A 22,138-nucleotide genomic window follows, 5' to 3' on the forward strand; every position below is an offset into this window, starting at 1 on the left:
GTATATCTATGTGGAAACTCACGTAAAGCCTTGCATTTTGGGCCTGAGGTCAAACAGGAAGGTATGCCAACTTCTGCGGTATAAATATAAATATATATATATATACATATCTCAAGAGCCATTAGTAAAAGAGATGGTGTTGCCACAACCTGACCACACGAATGACCTGCTTGGAATACTTTCCTTATGCCTCTGGAGAACACAGAAGCTCCAATGACAGTGTGTGTATGTTGCTCTGGCCATGTACAACTTTATCTTTGTAATCTTAATTGCTAAATTCAAATTGGCTAAGGGCTTTTAAAGCTTGGTGATGATGGCCTTAGTCTTATCCTTTACTGGTGCAGAGAGGCAACTGCTACAATCCTCCATCCTCGGAGACTGCATCCTTTTGAGGGTACGCAACCTGGCAAAAGACAAAGGTGCCTTTAGGAGTTCGGTTTCATAAACATGAAGCCAGCTCGAGACCCACATTGGATGCTCATTGGATCTTTTGATGTATTGGTTAGGATGCATTATCAACTTTTCTGTTTGACTATCACTTGATTTTTTTTTTCTTAATGACATTTTATTTTCACAATTACGTATCCAACATCCTCTATAAAAGCAAAGCTCACTGATTTGCCACCAAAATGACGGTCAGAGTCATCGACTGACCAAAGAGTTAAATCCAGCCATGTTTTCAATATAGCCATAATGCATATATTTGAGGAACATTTACATCTGATTAATTTAATTGGGGATTATTTGCCTGTTTATCGGTCATTCTAAAACCCCCCACTGAATTATACTTTTCATAGGTCAACAATTCTAACCCTAGCTAAAATCTAAAGCAGGTAGCAATTGGCCACTAAGGGCCACAATGTGCACGGTATATCCTGACAGAGGTTCCATGACCAAGAACCTTTTGCCAGTTAATCAGTGCTACAATGTACCACATCTGTACATTTGTTCTCTATCCTTTTATTTATTTAAAGAGGAATAGAGTGTTCATTGAACTTAAAGAGGATCTTAGCACTAATGCAAGGCAAGTCACTGTGAGAAAAACAGCCCAGACCAACTAAAACTTGGAGCCAGGAGATAAAGTTAAGAGCACCAGTAAATAGGCCAGCTGAACAGATTGTCATTTAATATTTCGCTACATTTGAGATAGGTAGATTTTACCTGATAAAGGAAACACCAAGTCCTCCCGCTCTTCCTCTGTGGAGGGTGCCTGTAAGAGTTAAGGAAGTGTAGAGTCAAAATAACATTCTTGTACATGTTTGCAGAACTGTTTCTGAAGGAAAAGAAGTCAATTTCATTCTGAAGTTCCCTAACACTGTCTTATTTTCTCCCTCTTATCCAGCACCCAACCCACCTATTTCTATATCCTTTGTTGATGTTAAAAATACTTCGTTGTCAATCACATGGCTGGGCCCTCCTGATTGGACTGATTATGATGATTTTGAGCTTCAATGGATGCCACGGGATCCCCTCACCATTTTAAATCCGTACAGCAGTAGCAAGTCGAAGGGGCGTATCATAAATGGCCTCCGCCCCGGAAGGCTCTACTCCTTCAGTGTCAGAAGCGTCAGCGGCTCTACTGGCAAGACCTACAGCCAGCCTCTGCATGGGACTGTGCGAACAAGTAAGTTGGGGGTCTGACCATTGTTAAAGAGTGATGAGCTAGATACACTACACATGCTAGAAACCTTAGAAGAAATGGAGCTTTTAATGTTAACCACATTCCTAGTGGCTCCTTTAGAGAAATTGCGTAGTGTAGTTCCTATATTCCCAATAGGCTCTGCGTATTGGAATAATATATACTATAGATGTGGCGTAGGACTTATGTGTACTAGGTCTCTATTGAATATATTAGACTTAATAGTGAGTGCCAGCTAGCTCAGAGGTCACTAGAAAGTTTCTCGAATTCACAAGAAGGGATTAGTTTCTGACAACCGCATAAACATGACAACTTTGTTTACCCGAGATAAAACTGATCTTCAGAGTCGTGGAAACAATAGATAGATGTTTTACTCAGTCAATCATGCATGCTTCATTTTACCAGAGGTGCAGAGAAATAGAGAGACGGGCGTTTTCAATAAAAGTATTTATTGAACAGTCTTCTTTCTTATGCCGAAGAAATGAACTGCTACAATCGTAAGACGGGCTGTAAAGTATAATGCATACAGCAAGAAGAGTATTATAAAATAATACTGTAAAAGCATGGTATGGTTTCTAAGCCATAACATACATACATAAATAAATAAAGACTAAAAGTACTCACATGGTGCTTCTAAAATGTGTCTACCCGATGTACCTAACCTAAGTCTAGTACGAGGGAAAAAGTAAGTGTGGTGTAGCATAAGTTTAGTAATCTTTTGCCAAGAATCTATCCAAGATTTCTCTTAGGGTCTAATCAGCTCCGTACCTTGGTTTAGAATGAAGGAGGTCTAGTATCTCTCTGTCTCAGGACTCGATTTCTCAACACCCCACAAGGGGAGCTTGGAAACACTGGAGCTGGATTTCTCGGCAAGAGAAAATACAGGGTCTCTCTCAGTGCGTCTGCTGTAGGGTCGGCACTTGCTGTAGCGAGATGCTTTGGGTAAGTAGATAGTCGGACTGCTCCAAACCACCGTGTGTTTGCTAGGGCAAGTGTGGGCATATTTATACCTTGAAGGTGCAGAGTTTGACGTAAAGGTGGACATAATAACGTCATCAAAGAGTCTCAGTTCTTTGAAAACTCCATGAGTTCTTGGATAAATCAATATTCAAGCAAGGGGAAGTTCCTAACTGCTGAAGCCGAATTTTCCAAGAAATCATTGTGGATTTTCAGAACTAGTGGAAGTAGCCATGCTGTATTTGGACTGCATGGGCTATGTCTAAATATGGTTATGAGTTCTATGCCTATATAAGCACATGGTTCTCAATACCTATATAAAATTACACTAGGGTCCTAAAATGCTATACAACAATTGGGTTGTTTGTTGACCGGGGTGTGAGCCCTAGTCAAGCAGCAAACACAATCCTTGTCATGGTGAGGCACAAGTCAACCCTAAATTAACCTGTGCTCAACCCTCTGGTAGCTTGACACAGAACAGTCAAGCTTTACTTAGAGCAATATGTAAAGTATTTGTGCAACACTTCAAACAGTAATAAAGTGAACATACCACACAAAAAGGACCCAACACCAGATTAGGAAAATAGAACAGAATTTATAATTAAAACAAGACCACATTGACAAAATTCCAATCAGTAGAACCAGAGTTATATATTTATTAAGATGAAAGTGTAAAGTAGCGCTCTAAAGCACAAAGTGCTAACCGAGCTGGACGGGGTCAAAGTCGAAAGTTTAGGCCGACCACCATGAAGCGCCGGTCGGATATAGTCCCAGATTAGTCTAGCTGAATTTTACCCTCTCAAGTTTTGTGCCAAGAGTCCTGTTCACATTGGAGAGAGCTGCGAGGAACATGTAGAGTGTCGCAGGAGGCTGTTGGCATGGTGCATAGAGCAGGCCGGGCATCGCGGAGCTTCACGTTGGCAGTCCCTCGCAAGCGGTCTATGCTGAAGTGCGAAGAGATGGGCTGGCGTCGCTCTGCGCTGATTTTCAGTGTGAGCGGTGCGGTCTCGGTGCCCAAGGGCCCGTTTGTAGTCGTGAAGAGCCCAAAAGCTTGACTTCAGTGCCTGTGAGCCACACCAAGGGTCCAGGATCTGAGAGGCTCCACTTAGGTTTAGGAACTTGCAGCAGCTGGATCCTGTAGCTGGTTGGGGAACCTTTATGTCCCTGAGTCTCAGATCAGGAGGACAGCAGAGTAGCTTCTGGAGTCACACTTGTGTCCTCGATTCAAGATGAGGTTGCAGGTCCAGTTCTTCCTCCCCAGGCAAGAGGGCAGCAGCAAGCATGTCAGAACAGCAAGGCAGTAGCTCGTTTAGAGTAGCATTCCAGCAGACTGGCAGTTCTTTCAGCAGCACAGCAGTCCTTTTTCCAGGCAGAATATCCACAGGTCCAGAAGTGCACTGAAGAGTTGGTGTCTGAGGTCCATTATTTATACCCAGTGGTGCCTTTGAAGTGTGGAGAAGCTTCTAGAGACACGACTTTGAAGTGTACAAATGTCCTGCCTTCCTGGCCTATTGTTCCAAACTAACTACAAGGCATAGGCAGCCCTTAGTGTGAAGACAGGATACAGCCTATTCAAGTTTAAGTGGGATTGCGCCAAGTGATGGCCCATCCAGTCACACCTAGAATCCCCACTATGTGTGGGTGCCCAGGAGAAATAAACAAAGCCCAACTGTCAGCTACACTCAGTCATGTGTCCCATATACAGATTTCAGGCACCAAATGGCTAAGGCAAGAAAATGGCAACTTTCCAAAAACGGCATATTCAGAATGGCAGTTTAAAATCCGACTTCACCATAAGTAAGGATTTTAAGATTGTGAATCTGGAGATCCCAAACATGAAGCAGTAACCTGTTCTTATTTGGAAATTGCACGTACAAAAGGTAATAAGGTAATTCCAATGTTATCCTAAAGGAGAGGTGGCCTTGTAGTAGTGAAAAACGAATTCAGGAGTTTTGACTACTCAGACATATAAAACTTAATAGTATCTGTCCTACTTTTTAAATACATTGCACCCAGGCCTATGGACTGTCCAGGACCTACTTTAGGGGTGTGTTATATGCATTAAAAAGGATCTTTTGGGCCTGCCAAAAGGTTTATTTTGCCAGGTCAAAATTGAAGTTTAAAACTGCACACAAGCAGGTCCAATTGCAGGCCTGAGATATGTTTACGGTGATGCTTAAGTCAGGTGGCTCTATCAGTGCTGAAGACCGGCTAGGAGCATTTCATTTACAGGTCCTGGGCACATGTAGTGCACTTTACTAGGGACGTATAAGTAAACTAAATATGGCAATTGTGTATCTTTTAAGCAGAGAGCACAAGCGCTTTAGCGCTGGTTAGAGAGCCTTATACCAACAAAGCCACATCCAGCAAGAAAATAGGAGGAGGAAGGCAGAAAGTTTTGGGGAGATTATCCTATAGACAGTGCCAGGTTCAACACTACTTTCTTTGTTAACCATCCTTTGTGCATTCTCCACAGCGTGGATATTCGCCATTGTGGAATCAGGAAATGAGTGAAAGGCTATAAAAGGCTAAATTATCCCTTTTGAGTCCTTTTTCATTTCACGAAATGTATTTTTCATGGAAGAGCTTTCTTCTCTATGCTATCTTACTGCTGCATTTTCCACAGTTCCTGCAGGTCTTCCATCTAGATCATTAAGTAGCATGTTAAAGAAGTGCCCATAAGTGGAGAAAATGTATTATACATATTTTTGGATACTCATCAAGTGGGGGTTTTCACCTCTTTTGCTTTGGATTTCCCTCTGGTACTCCTCTATGAAAGCCTACATGTGTTCCCCATGGAGCAGGAAAAAGGTTTTAACAATCAGGACTTTGGTGTTTAAATCAAGTTTTGAAGGTCTTGATTGCCTTGTCAAAAACTTGGGGTGCTTGCTTTAAAATATCTGAAAGGAGAAATAAAAGGCTCTATAACATTTTTAAGTAAATACATAAAAAATTATTAAATACATAAATGAAATGAGACATGCCCTCCTTCATTGCAAGGAGGAGAGAACCAGAGGTTCATTTATACTCAGGTTTTATTAAATAACTACATTATATTTAACATAAGTGCAAAGACGAAGTGTAAAAAAGGAGCACTGACTAACATTTGTATATTCATTATAAAAAATGCCATGTACCTTAATTGCACAAATAATGAATGTCTCTTGGCAAGCAGGGAAGACACAGGTTAGTGCAATGAGAAGAACATATATTTTGGGCGGGGTTAAATATTTATCAAGTGGCTTCTGTTTCCAAGCAGCCAGTGTTCTGTATCTACATTCTACATTGCCTCTGCAGAATTGCAACTCACCCAGTGTCGGGCACAACTGGAAATAAACATTACAAAAGTCATGAAGGAGAATGAAATGGATCACTTCTTTGAAACTGAGTTTAATTCTTGGCCATTGCTGCTTACTAGTTAATGTACTGGGTCGACCACTTGCTGCTTGGGCTTCCTTGGTGACAACTGTACAAGTCTATTTGAGGTTAGTGAGGTGCTATCACAGTGTTGCACTTAATGAATAATCAGCCTAGACATTTATGACAAAGGAAGCTCCCAGTGTTAAACATGGTATCTTTTCTGAGCTACCTTGTCTTTTTCTCCTGCCTAGAGCCAGACGCGATACAGCACCTTCACTGCCGGCCACAGAACTCTACCGCCATTTCCTGCTCCTGGACGCCGCCAGACTCAGATTTTGATGGGTATAGTATTGAATGCAAGAAGACGGAAAATAAAGTGGTCGAATTTTCTAAAAGAATTGAGAAGGAGAAGTCCTTGATCACCATTGTGATGTTGGTGCCACACAAGCGATACTTGGTGTCAATCAAAGTGCACTCTGCTGACATGACCAGTGGTGTGGTTGAAGAGAACACGATCACCATGATAGACCGTGAGTAGTGAAATTGGATGGAGGGAATGAGGAATTGATTGCTGATTCCGGGGTGGGTCAAGGGAGAATGAGAGTGAAAAAATATGCGTGGGAAGAAAGATGCCAAGAAAGAAAGAAGTAGGGAATGAGGTAGAGAAGAAAGGACAAATGGAAGGTAGTAAGGGTGGAAGAAAGGAAAGAAGGGAAACAGGGAGGAAGGGAAGAAATACAAGTTTGAAGCAGAGGGTATTCGGGGAGGAAGGAGGAGTTGTAGATAATATAACTAAGAATTCAAACAAAAAACAAGATAGAAGGTTTTTGACTTGCGCACAATTGTCAGAAGTGTATGGATAATTATCAAGGTTGCTACAAGGGATAATAGTGACGTCTATCTAGCGTCATAAATAATGTAGTAAACTACATATAAAACATTTATACACAATATATCCCGAGCATTTGCAATTCGTGTACAAAACAGCAATAGAATAAAGTGACGTATTCCAAACTCAGTGTCAATCTTCTTCTTTAATGTTCTTATCAGATCCTAAACATCTCTTCAGATCACTAGCCAACACGTGTTTCGTCTATAGCAGTCTATGCAATTAGACTTCATCAGGGCAGTCTGTCTGATAAAGATATGATGATACTACTGGCTTGTTCATTACAGCGACATTGTCAATAAGTTTAAAATCGTAAGAAATCAATCCAGTCAAACGAAGTAATAGTACACTGGTTGATTTTTATGAACACGTCCCCCACATCAGGGCTGGTCCAAATTCCACATCCGTAAGTTTTGGATGTCTGGAAACACGAGTGTTGCACGAGTGCGGCGTCTAGCAAATGCTCGGGATATATTGTGTATAAATATAACTAAGAAGACAAGAGCAAGTAGGGGAGAGGAGTTGGCCTAACGGCTAGGGCGGTCTACCTCGAATCTGGGAAACAGGGTTCTTAGTCTCGGCAATGCTGCTGAACATCCTGTGATTCTGGGCAAATCACTTAATCTCCCCGTAACATAACAAAAAGTAAATGTGTCCTCATGTAACGTAACTGGTGCTATGTAAAGCACTCTGATACCCGATACCGGGTCAAGTTCGCGCTAGATAAAACCCTGGAAAAAAAAAGTAGACCCAAGGTACAAAGTGAAAAGAAAGGTGTGTGACTGTGAGAGTAAAAGAGAAAACTCTTAAGAAAGCCGGATTTCCATGCCAATCTGAGAGGATTTTTACAATGAAAGAGGACTCAAGCTCTACTTGTTGATCTAGACCCCATCACTTAAACATTAAATAATATTATAAAGATGGCGGCAGGAGACGGAACAGTTTAATGACTGCAGGAGTCATTTTCTAAAGAGTAAAAGTGTTTTATTTAAACATTTATTTACCTGTTAGTAGATGCTAAATCATTATAAATCAGTATCAACAAGTACAGCAAACTAAAGCATTTGGTTTTCTACAGAACAGAAGTAACCTACTAAATAAAGTTTTGTACATAATTCCCAAGGTGTGTAAAATGTACTATTGCATGAGACAAATGTCTCTGCAGCTAGTGATAATTTTCAGACACACTTTGCCAGGTAGGTGTGCATTGTTTGTACCTACAAAATTGTAAGGGATTAACTATTAGACATTTTCCATCCGTTCATTCTACATTTTGGTGATGCTTGACACCCAACTGGTTTAAGATGCCATAATTGTTTCTTTTTTACAGGTCCTCCTCCCCCATCTCCATATTTCCGAGTCAATAAGAAAGATACAGTAATTAGCAAATCTTCCATTGGCTTCAGTTTCAACTGCAGCTGGTTCAGTGATGCCAATGGGGCTGTGAAGTACTTCACGGTGATTGTGCAGGAGGCCGATGGTAAGCTGCTGTTGACTTTGATAAACTTTTTTCTGCTTTTACAAGGAATTTCCAGGTTTATCTATCAGGCTAAGGGTAAGACTTGATCTTTGTCTATGGTGTATAGATATGATGAGATAAAGAAAGTCTTGAGCTTGAATGTTATTCATATTGTTAACTGTTCAATGATTGGTTGTTTGGAGAAGCGGGAAGACCTGTCGAAGATGCCATTGTTTTGTCTGGTTATCGGAAGACCAGCAGTGTGTTAGCCCAGCTTTATATATAGCATCAAATTCCAGAATAAACATGCTCAAACTTCCAAGCAATCGTGTCTGCTTAGACCATGCACATAGTTATTGAATGAGAAATTGAGCAGTGAAAGCATGGACATGTAATACACTTAATATAAAAGAGTGAATATCATTCTACCCCACTAAAATGTATTGCCAGCACTTGTCACGTTGGCCATAATCCATTTGTAGTTTTTAAACTACATACATCTGATAAGAAGACCTCTTGGATCAGAAATACTAATGTATGATACTGGCATTTACATCATTGTTGAACCATAAAAGTTATTATTAGTTCCATATTGAACAGCGTCCAGGAAGGGTGGTTAATCTACCGGATTTTTACAGAGCGACTGTTTTGTTCATCAATACGTACAATGAGAGCTTGTTATGTGATAAAGAAAATATTCTAAAGCTAGTGCTAACATTAGTAAATAAATGAACATCTAAATGCTCAATGCCTTGTAAAATAGAATATATAAGGCCATATGTATGAACACATTTTCCCATAGACACAGAATGGCTAAAACCCTTTGCTACATCTGGCCCATAGTGTTCCTGGCACCCTCAAGAAAACAGCTCTCACTGCTTAGTTACAAAATCTGATCAGACCGGTTTGTTCAAGACAACCATGGCCTCAGTACCATAGATCTCTGAGATCTTGAATTACTTTCTAGGAAGTAGCCACATTTCTGACCCTTGCGAATCTTGCTTTTATCCTCTGCATGACGCAAAGTCTGCCACGGTTGTAGAGTGGCATGTATCCTTTCTCTTGCTCATAACTGATTTCCTCTTATACTCATCTTTATAGATATTTTGTTAATCCACACATTTTCCTGGATCGATTAGTGTCGACTCCTGAGAGCCAGATCCAATCTTTCAGAAATTCTCGAACCAGCTTCTCCTTTCCATCAAGATCCCTCCATCTCCCATCTCCATTAGAAAGACCTTTAAAACAGTAATCTTTATTGCCTGTTTAGGCTCAATTTGACAATTGTGCCTAGAAGCATGACAGATCACGGTGCACACATTCCAAGTTCTAACCCCTCACAAATCCTATTTTCCCCTTACAGGATTTATTAAAATGGTAAAAGAGTGCTACACTTATCTGGGTACAAAATTAACAATGGGACAATGTATTTATTGTCCTTGCCTTTATTCCTGGCTTTTGTATAGGACTCAAGTGTTCAGTTGTTGAAATCTTTCATAAGAATAGCATAGATTGACGAATCAAAGTGATGGTACAGTGTATAGATTCATGTTGAAGAATCTCGATGGATTTTGTCGTTAGTATCTGTGAATCATTTTAGATCTAGTTTGACAGTGCAGCTGTCTGCAACTGTTACTAACTTATACATTCTTTAAGATAATAGAATGGTCTTTGACTCCACCGAATGGATTATTTATTTTTCACCTCATAGCATTGGGTGATTGGTGCATCATTTCACCTTTTTTGAACTGTTTGTATTGCTTGACTATTTTACGTCTCAAAATTACACCGTATAACACCCATTAAATGTGTTATCTCATAAATGCATTTCATGCAGAAAGAAATAGTTTTTTGTTTTGCTTTTTCATTCAAACAGGCTTTTCCATAATATTTTAGTCAGGGCTTAAAATAATAGCAAGATGAGTGGCTTTGCCAATGCTTGTTCTCCTCTGAGTCTGAGATTGAGAATGCTCCTTTTAGTAGACACTGAAGACAAGTCTCTTCCCACTGGTATCTGTTCTGTTCATGCAGCAGACCTAGATGGGAATATTGTTTGATGCAAATGTGGTAAATTTTATAAGATTCTTTGGTCCATTTTCTTAATGGGTCCACGGAGAAATTATTTTAAAAATGGCATTGAATCTCATACTGTGGATCAGTCTGTTTGCCTGAACAAATGTTCATGAACATTTTGTAGATTAATTAAATACTTGAGAAAATATTGTATAGTATGTGAAATTTGCTTAATTGGCTTTTTCTTGCTTAGGTGAAACTTCCCAAAAATGACATGTAATTATTCAAAATGCAAATCTAGCATTTAGGGCTATAGTTTAGCTTGAAGTATGTCCTCACATCCATTTTGAATGTGAGGATGCATTTTACACCGTAAAAAGAGTGTGGGTAACAGCTACTCCTGTTCTAGTCGGTTGCATTGTTCCTGTGCTATTGTGGTACCATTTTGCCATGGTGAAAACAGTGTAATTAAGAGATGCTACATAATAGGGTCATGGTAGGAAATTAACATAACAAGCATAATACAAAATTCCTGATATTTCGTCAGATCATGCCAGCATAACAGAAATTTAACCTAGGCCTAATTCTCACCACACATAGATACTTCACAAAGTGCTAATTAATGTCAATTAAAAAGTGAATTCTGAGCCAAAGGGTGTGAGACAAAATATCACTGTACAATCGGACTTGTGTGCACATCAAAGCCATGCACTAGATAGCTTCTTAGGAGTTAGTGGCAAAGAACTCATCTTTACGTAGAGTTAGCGTGTCCTGTAAAATCTAAGGAGAAATTAAACTATTGTGGATTGGGTTCAATTAGAAATTGCAGATGTAGCAGCTATCACAAATCCCTAATGATCAATCCCTAATCTGTCTAATTTGATAAATGTGTTGGTCAGTCTGTCACTGGTTAGACAAGACGTTCTGTGTCAGTGGGAAGTGTTGAATCAATGTCTGCTTTCTCTGTCAATTTGTTGTTGCTGAGAAACCTTGTGTGTTCTAGTGGCCACCATTATGAAGTCTCTGGTAGTTGTATGCCATCAGATAGGTCTGTTTCCTTTATTGTGTGGATTATTTTGCATAAAATCATTGGAATTTACCTTTATATTGCTGCTAATTGTAGTGTCAGGTTCATGCCTCAGCCTGCAGTGCGTGGACATGCAGTGTTGTCTGGTACCCTGGTCTATGAGCCCGAAAGAAAACAGATGCAGTCAGGTTCGAAACCCACCCAATATGGTGTTCTTACGCACTTTTCTATGGTTTAGGGGCTCATGGCCATTTTTAGGTCTCGCCTGTCGATGCGCATGCGCATCGAGCAAGCGAGACTATGGTGGCTTATCCACTCTTTATCCAACTTGCAAGGAATCGTGGCAATTTCTTGCTGTGCACGAGAAATTTAAGCTCAATGCGCATGCGCATTGAGCTTAAAAGCCGTGCACATGCCCCCAGCCGCCTGCCTTGCCTACTCTCCCAGCTGGTGCCGCTCCACCCCCTGCGGCATCAAAGGCTTTCACGGCCGGCCGGCCATGCTTTCAGTTTCACGACCGGCCGGCCGTGTGAAGTGCATTTCAAAGCCCGCTCTCCCTGCTCCGCCCCCTGCTCCGGCCGAGATGCATTTCTCCTCCCTCCTCCCCCCTCCTGGGTCAGGTTACCCTGCTTTCTCTTTCGCTTTTTTTTCACCCGGTGACATTGTTGCCTTTAGCCCTTCCCTCACCTCCTCAAGCCGTTCAAGTTGTAAATTCCATGCTCCCCTCTCGCTGTCCATGTTGTCCACCTTCTGACTCCTGGGCAGCGTGATAAGGAAGGCAACATGATGGCGCACACTCCCTGCTGCTTTACCGTGAAGCGTGTCCATGTATGCGAGTATGCTTCATAGCGTTTTAACTTAGCCTGTTAAATCTATTATCCGCACTCCATACATTCCATTCCTGCTATCTTTGTTTACCACGCTCCATCTGCACACACTTCCTGCTGCTTTACCATGAAGCACGTCAGGGTATGTGAGTATGCTTCATAGCGCTTTAACTTGGCCACATTAAATCTATTACCCGTACTCCTTACGTTCCGTTGCCGATTTTGTAGTTGTTTCTATCCCCTGGGGTAAATAGCTAACTCACAGGGTTTAAGAGCGCATCAAACAGCTTGCTATTTTAAAACACGCTTCTTTCCTACGTATGCAAGCTATATCTAAGGATTCTGACTTGCATATAAACCGGACGAGGCAGGGCGAGTGCAAACGTTTACAACACTTCAACAACGGATTATAATAATGAATGGGCCATCATAGCAAGTTAAGTCTTAAATATACTTATTTTTAAACTTCGGGTGATGCTTTGGACAGGTAATGTAATAGGCAGCTGGCTGGAGCATAACTCTAGCGCCTCCTGACAAAGTACTGTTAAACTAACAAAAGACCCCTTGGCAAGTTTCAATATTAATCACTGATCATAGAGTCTGCGAAGTCGCCCACTGTGTGAAAGCTGCAGAGACCGCAATTATCTATTAAATATTCAATTTACTATCAACTTTTTGCAAATGGTCGTGGCAGTAAAGCAATTCAATTAGGGACATCTTCGCTCAGTATTTTTTTAAAAGTATTTTGCCCAAAGAAGATAAAACACAAGTTCGCTCACATAACCCGCAAAATACATGTTTACTTTTCCTCTGTCTTATAGCTCAGGTCTGTGAAATCCTATTGCAACGACAGACATTGTGAGCCTTTCAACAAACACTGAGGCGTTGCTTCATGCGGCCTGTTATAATTTATTTTTTGGTGTTACCGGTTACTGAAGGAAGCCTGTTACATATTAACCCTTTGGAAACAAACGTGTTTCACGACCGGCCGGCCGTGTGAAGTGCATTTCAAAGCCCGCTCTCCCTGCTCCGCCCCCTGCTCCGGCCGAGACGCATTTCTCCTCCCTCCTCCCCCCTCCCCATGCACCCTCAGTGGGCTGAAGAATTGCCAGAATGCAATATCACAGGCTTAGCTCTTGTTTACGTTGGTAGTTCTCGTGATGATTGGCTTGTGTGGTAGGTTTAAATAATCTTACCCTTATCGCACACCCATGTCTGGTTTAAAGACTGCGTTGCTTGCAGTTTGCGCCTTTCCCCGTCAGCCCAAGAACAGACGTGCTGCCATACTGACACCCGCCAGGTTGTGCTGGCTTGTATCCGGTCCGGTGCAATCCTTTTATTAATGACCCTTTGGTGGTACTCAGAAGCGTTCGTCCTCAGCCCCTCGTATCTAGTTAATAATCCGCTCTTTGCGAGCTTCTCCTCCGTGTGCTTGTCCTCGCCATTACCACTCGTACCACTCATTCCACTCCTTCGAATTTCTCTTCAACTCTTCTATGCATCCATCTCACTCCTGCCTCCCTGCTGTCTTAGCCTACCACTCCGTCATTCAAAATCTACTCTTAAGGACAGTCTGCTCTACTATTCCGGTAAAGCCTACCTGGACTCACATGTGTGGGTTCTGGTGTTTTTCCCCTCGATATGTTCAACTTCTAAACACAAGCTGTTAAATGCCTTTATTTAACATTGTTGCTGAGAACATGACCTCGCTCATACGGTTCACGTTTAGGATACTACTTCTGGCTTAAGCACCATCAGGACATAGTATCACCGAGTGTTCGATTTTCTAAACCTCTCCTTGCCCTTTATGTAGATCCTTAATTGTGTTAAAAGCTGCTCGCGTTATGCACAGTCCCGAATAAAATTTTATAAGATACATGCATTAAAAGTTTCAAAATCCCTTAAAGATACATGATAGTTTTGCACAAGTGAAATGTCGGCATTAGGGCTACTAGAATTAGTGGCTTAAATCTATTTTAGTACTGTAGCCGCTGACACTTTAGTCGCTGGCCAGATGGTGGTTGTATTAGACGTTACAAGCAGTTTCTAAATGGGGGTGGGTACATTCAGTGATGACACCTTCTTTTTGTAGTGGCTGCAGGCCGCCATTGTATACTGTTTTTGTGCTTTTTATACTTCTACAACATGAAGATTGAAAAAAATAACTTTTCTTTACTGCAACAGCCAGGCATATGCTCTTTTGTGTGTAATGGTTGCATCTGCGGGTATTATTTTTAGTCCGTTGTGGAAAACTGATGACTACATATAGACCTCGATAAGACCCTTTCGCGTTTAAAATAGTTTACCATTTGAGTTTGAGATGCTAATTATTTGCCTAAGATTATTCTCGTCCTATCAAAACATAAAGCACTAGTCCGCAATTTATAACACGTATATTGTGCAACACTTCAATGACATTTTTAAAGTAACTATGCTGATTTTCCTGGCTATTGCACATTTTTCCCTCACCCACCCTCAACCCCTCATCCCCACTCACCCTCAACCCCTCACCCTCACTCACCCTCAACCCCTTACCCTCACTCACCCTCAACCCCTCACCCTCACTCACCCTCAACCCCTCACCCTCAATCCCTCACCCTCACTCACCCTCACCCTCACTCACCCTCACTCACCCTCACCCTCACTCACCCTCAACCCCTCACTCACCCTCACTCACTCACCCTCACTCACCCTCACTCACCCTCACCCTCACTCACCCTCAACCCCTCACCCTCACTCACCCTCACTCACCCTCAACCCCTCACCCTCACCCTCACTCACCCTCACCCTCACTCACCCTCAACCCCTCACTCACCCTCACTCTCACTCACTCTCACTCACCCTCACTCACCCTCAACCCCTCAGCCTCACCCTCACTCTCACTCACCCTCAAACACCCTCAACCCTTCAGCCTCACCCTCACTCACCCTCACCCTCACTCACCCTCACTCACCCTCAACCCTCACCCTCACTCACCCTCAACCCCTCACCCACCCTCACTCACCCTCAACCCCTCACCCTCACTCACCCTCAACCCCTCACCCTCACTCACCCTCAACCCCTCACCCTCGACCCCTCCCCCTCAACCCCTCACCCTCACTCACCCTCAACCCCTCACCCTCACTCACCCTCAACCCCTCACCCTCACCCTCACAACACATATTGTGTTACAATAGGTGTCACATTTGCGAAAGATAAAAATATTGGCATTGTAAATAACAAAGCTATTAATTCGCTATTTTCAAAACAAGCACATAAATAAAAAATGTGTCCTTTACAATACCAATAGCTCAAACTTTCCTAATGCGAGACCTATTGCATTGCTGTGCTTCTCTCCCCTGCTGCACTCTCATGCTCTCTAGAGATGTGGCCTAATGACCAGAGCTGCCATCTAAGTCACGTAAATACAAAACATGTTGCATTCCAAATGCTATAGGTGTCACATTCGCAAAAGTTATAACTATTGGCATTGTAAATGACAAAGCCATCAATTTAGCAATTTTAAAAACCAACAAATTAATAACATATGTCATTTACAAGACCAATAACTCCAACTCTTCTAATGCGAGACCTATTGCATTGCCAATGCTTGTTAGAAAGCAGCCAGTGAAACCACTATTGTGTAAAGGAGTGCTGGTCACTTGTACAAACTTAAGGAGAGTGCAACAAGACCCCAAGACCCAGCTGGCAAGAGCACAAAGCTCTCTCTGGGGATGATCTTGCAACCGTACTTGCCATTTCCAATACTCCTCTCACTCACGGCATCTCACCAGAAGCTCTCAAGACAAACCAGATCCTCCCACTCACAAAGAAACATACACTAAAGTCTACTGACCTCACCGACTACCTGCCCGTCACTAACATACAATTCATCAGAAATAACTTTTAAAAAAAGGTCTATGTTCAACTCCAAGATCACATTAATGCTAACTGTCTCCTGCACAACTACCATTCATGCTTCGGATCACACTGCAGCATGAAGACTGCTACCTTACACATTATATACAATGCCTTTAAGCCCATGATGAAGATGACCCACATTCTGATATTGCTGGGTCTCCCAGTTGCCATTGACACAGTCAAATATCCCACCCTCATGGACACCATATAGTCTGGAATGGGATTCACTGGCAATGTCTTTCACTGGTTCTCCTCCTACCTTTCAAACCAACACCAGTTTGTTTGAATTGGCACCTCCAGGTCACAAAAGATTCCGATCACCTGCTGAGTCCCTCAGGGTTCCATACTGTCCTCTAGCTTTGTCAGCAACTATATGGATACGTTTGGTGCTGTACTCATAGATAACGTAGTCCTGGGCAACAAACACTACTGCAAAGAGGGCTCTCTGTGGGATAGATTCAGATTTTACATAGTCAACAATAATGCCATCTTATTGGACCGTCAATATTATTCAGCAAAAGTGATTATTTTACACTGTGTTTCACACATACTTGCTCACCCATATACAAAGTGTTTGTCTAGATATGACTTGTTTCAAACACTGCTTAATAGTACATTTATTAATAACAATTTCAGGAAATCAGTCCAAACTCACTATATCCTTGCGGCTCAGTAGTTTCCTAGGCAAAGGTGTGCACTACCCAATTTCAACATGTGACATGTGGTCCGAAATATAGGTAGCACACAACCGGTCCTGAAGGTGTATGAATGCCTAATTGTTGTAACACAGTATCCTTCAGGCTTGTTATCCTTTAAATCCTTGTGAGTTTGTTGACCTGCTCCCATACTAAAGGTATGTGTGAAGGCCTCCTCAGGACACAACAAGGTCAAGTGCCTGAAAACTCATCACTACTTGTGTCGTTGGTACCTGATACTAGTAAGTCTGCCACACCTGTGAGTGGGTGGGTGGGACAGATGGATGCCGCGCTTAAGTCACTGAAAATTGGACATGGTTAGGATTCCATGTCAGCAGAGAGATTTCAAACACATCGCACGCAGGAGACAACGCATTCTCAACATTGGACGCCAAATACGGAATAACCTGTCTCACAGATAACAGCTTCATGATTTGTCATATGCCGATGATACCCAACTCTACTTGAAAATGTCCTCCCCTTAACACATTCAACACATCATACACTACCTTCACATCATTCAGACCTGGATATCCTGTTATTTACTAAGAACAACAAACAGGAAGCATTACACACCTGGCACAATGACATGGACCTTGATTGCTTTGAAACCCAAACTTCAACCTCTGCCAAATCACTTGGACTCACACTGGACACCAACTTCACACATTGCTAACATAGAACACATTGCGAAAAAACAAAGACAATCTGGTATCTGCTCTCTTCTCTAAAGAAAGTGAAACTGTTTCAGACGTAACTTCAAAACCAGTGTTCAAACCCTCATACTCTCACATCTGAGTGGTGGTAACACCTTGCTCTATACCATTCCAGGCTCAACACTGGCACCCTTGAAGTGCATCCTACACTCAGAAACATCATCACATTTACCCCATTCGGATGAAACTCCATTGGCTCCCCTTCCTGCCTACATCATCTTCAAAACCGGCTGCATCATTTACAAAGCCATAAGGACCAAGCCCCCACCTATCTTGCAGACAGGCTCACTATCTCAGCACACCTGCATCTAGGATACCATCAGATTGCAGGCTAACAACTTAAAAAAAGAAAAGATAAGGCAGGATTACATTTACATCAAGGATCCGGAGTAACATCCCTGTATCCATCAGGATCATCCCAATGCTGCTCCAATTTAGGAAAGAACTGAAGATGCACCTCTTTAAAGTAGATAAAATCACAAGGAATTAACAGTCCACAAATCAGCACAGGTCTGCCTGGCACTGCTTTGGGTACTGCATCAGTCATATCTGTCCAGGTCCAGAGTATATAAGATGGGACGCAATGAATCAGCTGATTGCTCCAGGGGTTGTGGCAATGTGGGCACATTTTACCCCACACTTTGGACCTGCCCACTAATCCAACATTTCTGGACAGGAGTATTAGAAGTGACAAGAGAGGTGTCAGCTCTACTGGTCCCACTTGGGGCCCAATGGCTGCTGTTGGCCATATAGGGGGAGGAGAGGTGGCCCAAACATTCACATACCTGGCTGAATATCGCAGTGGGAGTGGCAAAATGCAACCTAGCTAGACTTTGGGGAGCGAACCGATCTCCCTCGGCTCGAGAATGGGAGGAAGATCTTGACCGGTTCCAACTAGCGGAGTACGCAGTGTACCTGTCCCAGGGCTGCCCACGTAAATTGAAAAAGATCTGGGGACCGTTGATGCAACTCAGGGGTACCTTTGGAGTGGGAGTAGCCGGGGATAGGGAGCGAACTGGGTCATTAAGTCACTGAGATGACGGGCCCTCAACCCGCCATATTACGTAAGGAGTCCACCTGGGAGACAGAGATTGGATTGTACATTGATATTTTTCTTTGTTCGGGCCGCCTGAGTATGGCCTATAGAGATTACACTACTCTGCTTATGAATGACCTGTGGTTCTCACATACCTGCTCAATAAAAAACTTTATAAAAAAAGTCCACAACCCAGCTACTTCTCCTATCACTTATTGCCTTTTTTCTTTATGCCTGTATAGAGATCTGCTTCCTTTTGGCTAGGTCGCACAATGGAAATACAACATACATTCTTACATGCAGCTGACATTTCTGTTAATAGGGCATTCAGTAGGAGAATGCACCAGTTAACAAGGGACTTCCCCTGGTGACACTGGGGCAAGTCCTGGTAGGTTCCCATTAAGAAATGCCATCCCAGGGATGAGTCTACCACTCCTGCTGGATCTTTTTTTTTTAATTGCTTAACAAAGAAGGGAGATGTGATTGTAGTTGTAAGCAATGGGGTTTCTGGTTGGCAAAGGTATGCACCCTGTCCAAGCAGGAACCACAGTCCTTGTCAGGGTAAGTCGGTACACACCATAAATTAACATTTGCTCACCCTCTGGTAGCCTGACACTGAGCAGTAAGGCTTAACTTTATAACTTATTTTCTGTGATAGTTATAATAAATCTAACCTTGGCAAGGTTTAGGATTTATTCTAGCATTTTAATACTTTGAAGTTTATTTTTTGCTCACTTCTGTCAATAGTTATACTTTGTTAAAGTATTCCCATGTTAGCCTATGGAGCCAATGTGCTACAATGGGGTCACCTGACATTGATAGTTTTTCCATTATCAGGACATGTAAAACATCTTTTAAAATGTCCCTGCTTATAGTTACAAGGGTAACATAGGGGATATATTAGGGGTGACATATGTAAAAATAAGGTAGTTTAAGACTTTGGAAGTAGCTTTACTACCAAAGTCGAATTTGCATATAATTTACTTTTAAAAGCTGCATGCAAAGCAGGGCTGCCTTTAAAATGACAGCAGGCAACACTGCAGTGCACACTTAAGTGCATTAAATCTGCTGGGCCTCTAAATCTACATGCCCTACCATATACTAGCGACTTACAGGTTGGTTGGCTTACTAATTGTTATTGTACCTAATTACCATATACCTTTTACACAGAGCACTGGCCCTCAGTCTGGTTAGCAGAGCCCGGGGCTCAATCAGAGTCAGTTACCACCAGTACAGGTCAAAAATGGGAGTGATCAGGGCAAATAGAATAACTTTCTCACAGTAATGATAAATTCAACTTTGCCAGCAAAGATGATTAATCATTACCATTCAAATGAAATGATACATGATAGAGCTACTTTTTCTCAATCAGGAATTACAGTGTATAAGTCTAATAGGGAACTCCAATGTTAACCTAAGGGAGGGGTAGGCCTCACAGTAGTGAAAAACGAGTTTTGGTGTTTTCGTTACCAGGACATGCAAAATTTAACACTACAAGTCCTACCTTTTAATTACACAGCACCCTGCCCATTGGGCTACCTAGGGCCCGATTCACAGAATAAACTTAAGACTCAATCCTAAAATTACTACTATTTTGGTATTCACAGAATGCACTTACTACTTTTGGCATTCACAGAATGAACTTACTACTTTTGGTATTCACAGAAGTTAGGATTTTGTCTTAAGTTTGTCTTAAGACAAACTTAAGACAGACTTAAGACAGACTTAAGACAGACTTAAGACAAAATCCTAACTTCTGTGAATACCAAAAGTAGTAAGTTCATTCTGTGAATGCCTAAAGTAGTAAGTGCATTCTGTGAATACCAAAATAGTAGTAAGTTTAGGATTGAGTCTTAAGTTCATTCTGTGAATCGGGCCCCTAGAGCCTACCTTAGGGGGACTTATATGTAATAAGGGGGAGTTTAAGGCTTGACAAGGGGTTTTAAATGGCTAGTCGACATGGCAGTGCAAACTACACACACAGGCTCTGCAGTGGCAGGCCTGAGGCATGTTTAACCCCTTCGCTTGCGGCGGCAATTCCGCCGCAGCGCTAGGGTGGGGGGGCGAGCGGCGCTCGCATGCTCGTGACGGAGCCGCTCCGTCACGGGCCGCGGTTGCGCTGTGCTCATGACGGAGCGGTTCCGTCATGGCCCCGCCCGCTCAATAGAACGCGCCGCGCAGGCGCAAAATCAGCGCCGCGCAGGCGCAAAATCAGCGCCGCGCAGGCGCAAAATCAGCGCCGCGCAGGCGTGGCGGCAGGGCCATGACGGAACCGCTCCGTCATGAGCACAGCGCAACCGCGGCTCATGACGGAGCGGCTCCGTCATGAGCATACAAGGGGTTAAACTGCTACTGGTGTGGGTGGCACAATCAGTCATGCAGACCCACTAGTAGTATTTAATTTACAGGCCCAGGGCACATGTAGTGCAGGTTACTAGGGACCTATAGGTAAATAAAAAATGCCAATTGTGGATTAGTCAATTAAACTATGTTTTAGGAGAGAAGCGCATGAACTTTAGCACTGGTTGGCAGTGGTAAAGTGTTCAGAGGCCTAAGGCCAACAAAAAGAAATCTGCAAAACGTTGAGGCAAATAGGAAAAATGTTTGGAGGAGACCACCCTAAGGCTGTCAAGTCTAATATTAGTGGTGAGTGGACAAGCGTTTATGCTGAGCATATTGAGAAAGGGCTAGTCACTTTGTGAACCTCTGGAGGAAATACCCACATTATTCTCATAATGGCACCCTCCAAGTACTGCTTTACATTTGGGGCTTGTTTGTTTGAGGTCAGCGACATTTGGTTAGACCAGGGCTCAAGTGTCATTGAAGGACATGTAGATAAATCATGCCATTGGCCATGCTCCATGTCTGCAAGCCCAGTCAGCAGCAGCCGGTCTTCTCAATTCCTATATAGTTAGTAAAACGTTATACTGTGTTAATAACGTGCAGGAAGTCGAGCATTTCTAACCCGTGCTGCAATATAAAACAGACTCGGTTCACTTTAAGTCTATCAGGAACACCACAGCTCGGTGACCTGTCATCATTACTGTGTCACCCTCGCTCCCGGCTCTAGAGATACCTATCATTATCTGCGCGAGCGCCCCAGGCTGCGGCCTCTATTCATAATCACATTTTGACCTCTGTTCACCCCAATCTTCATTCAAAGTCCTGCCTCCATTTCCAATTTACTCTCTGCCTTTTCATGTACAAGTCTGTGTAAATGAGGAAATGATGCAAGACCATTTCTTGCCATGAGCTGGGCAAACACAGCATGTTAATGTGCCTTGTACTGCATGTCTGTTAAATGTGCTGCCAGCAAGGGGGGCTTTGGAGGAACATCAGCCTCGTCCTGGTCTCAGACTCCGAGCTTTAGAAGAGCGCGTACCCCTTGATGTGGAACAAACGTTAGAAACGCCCGTAGGTCGGGGTTACTTTCTGTCTAAAGCATTTCAAAGTCATGCTGCTTTAAAAAAACACATTTATTTCTGTATAAAATGCATTCATGAGATAAAAACTTCAGCGTGTGATCATTCGGCGTACTTTTGAGATCTAAAATAGCCCCACGTGCATTTCAAAGAAGGACTACCCAAGAGGCGGAATAATACACCAAATCGTCAATAACA

At 42.6% G+C, this 22,138-nt stretch overlaps 1 protein-coding gene across 2 annotated transcripts in view; it reads left to right on the forward strand.

Annotated features, from left to right (window-relative positions):
* PTPRB (protein tyrosine phosphatase receptor type B) overlaps positions 1 to 22,138 on the forward strand; it is a 471,570-nt gene that overhangs the window by 349,003 nt on the left and 100,429 nt on the right. For both annotated transcript variants that reach the window (XM_086921879.1, XM_086921886.1), the window contains 3 exons: positions 1,343 to 1,624; positions 6,208 to 6,486; positions 8,176 to 8,325. In XM_086921879.1, the coding sequence (XP_086778005.1) occupies positions 1,343 to 1,624; positions 6,208 to 6,486; positions 8,176 to 8,325 (711 nt within the window). The remainder of the gene's footprint in view (positions 1 to 1,342; positions 1,625 to 6,207; positions 6,487 to 8,175; positions 8,326 to 22,138) is intronic.

Source organism: Lissotriton vulgaris, chromosome 1_1 (genome assembly GCF_964263255.1).
Source record: "Lissotriton vulgaris chromosome 1_1, aLisVul1.2, whole genome shotgun sequence".
Taxonomy (NCBI): Eukaryota; Metazoa; Chordata; class Amphibia; order Caudata; family Salamandridae; genus Lissotriton; species Lissotriton vulgaris.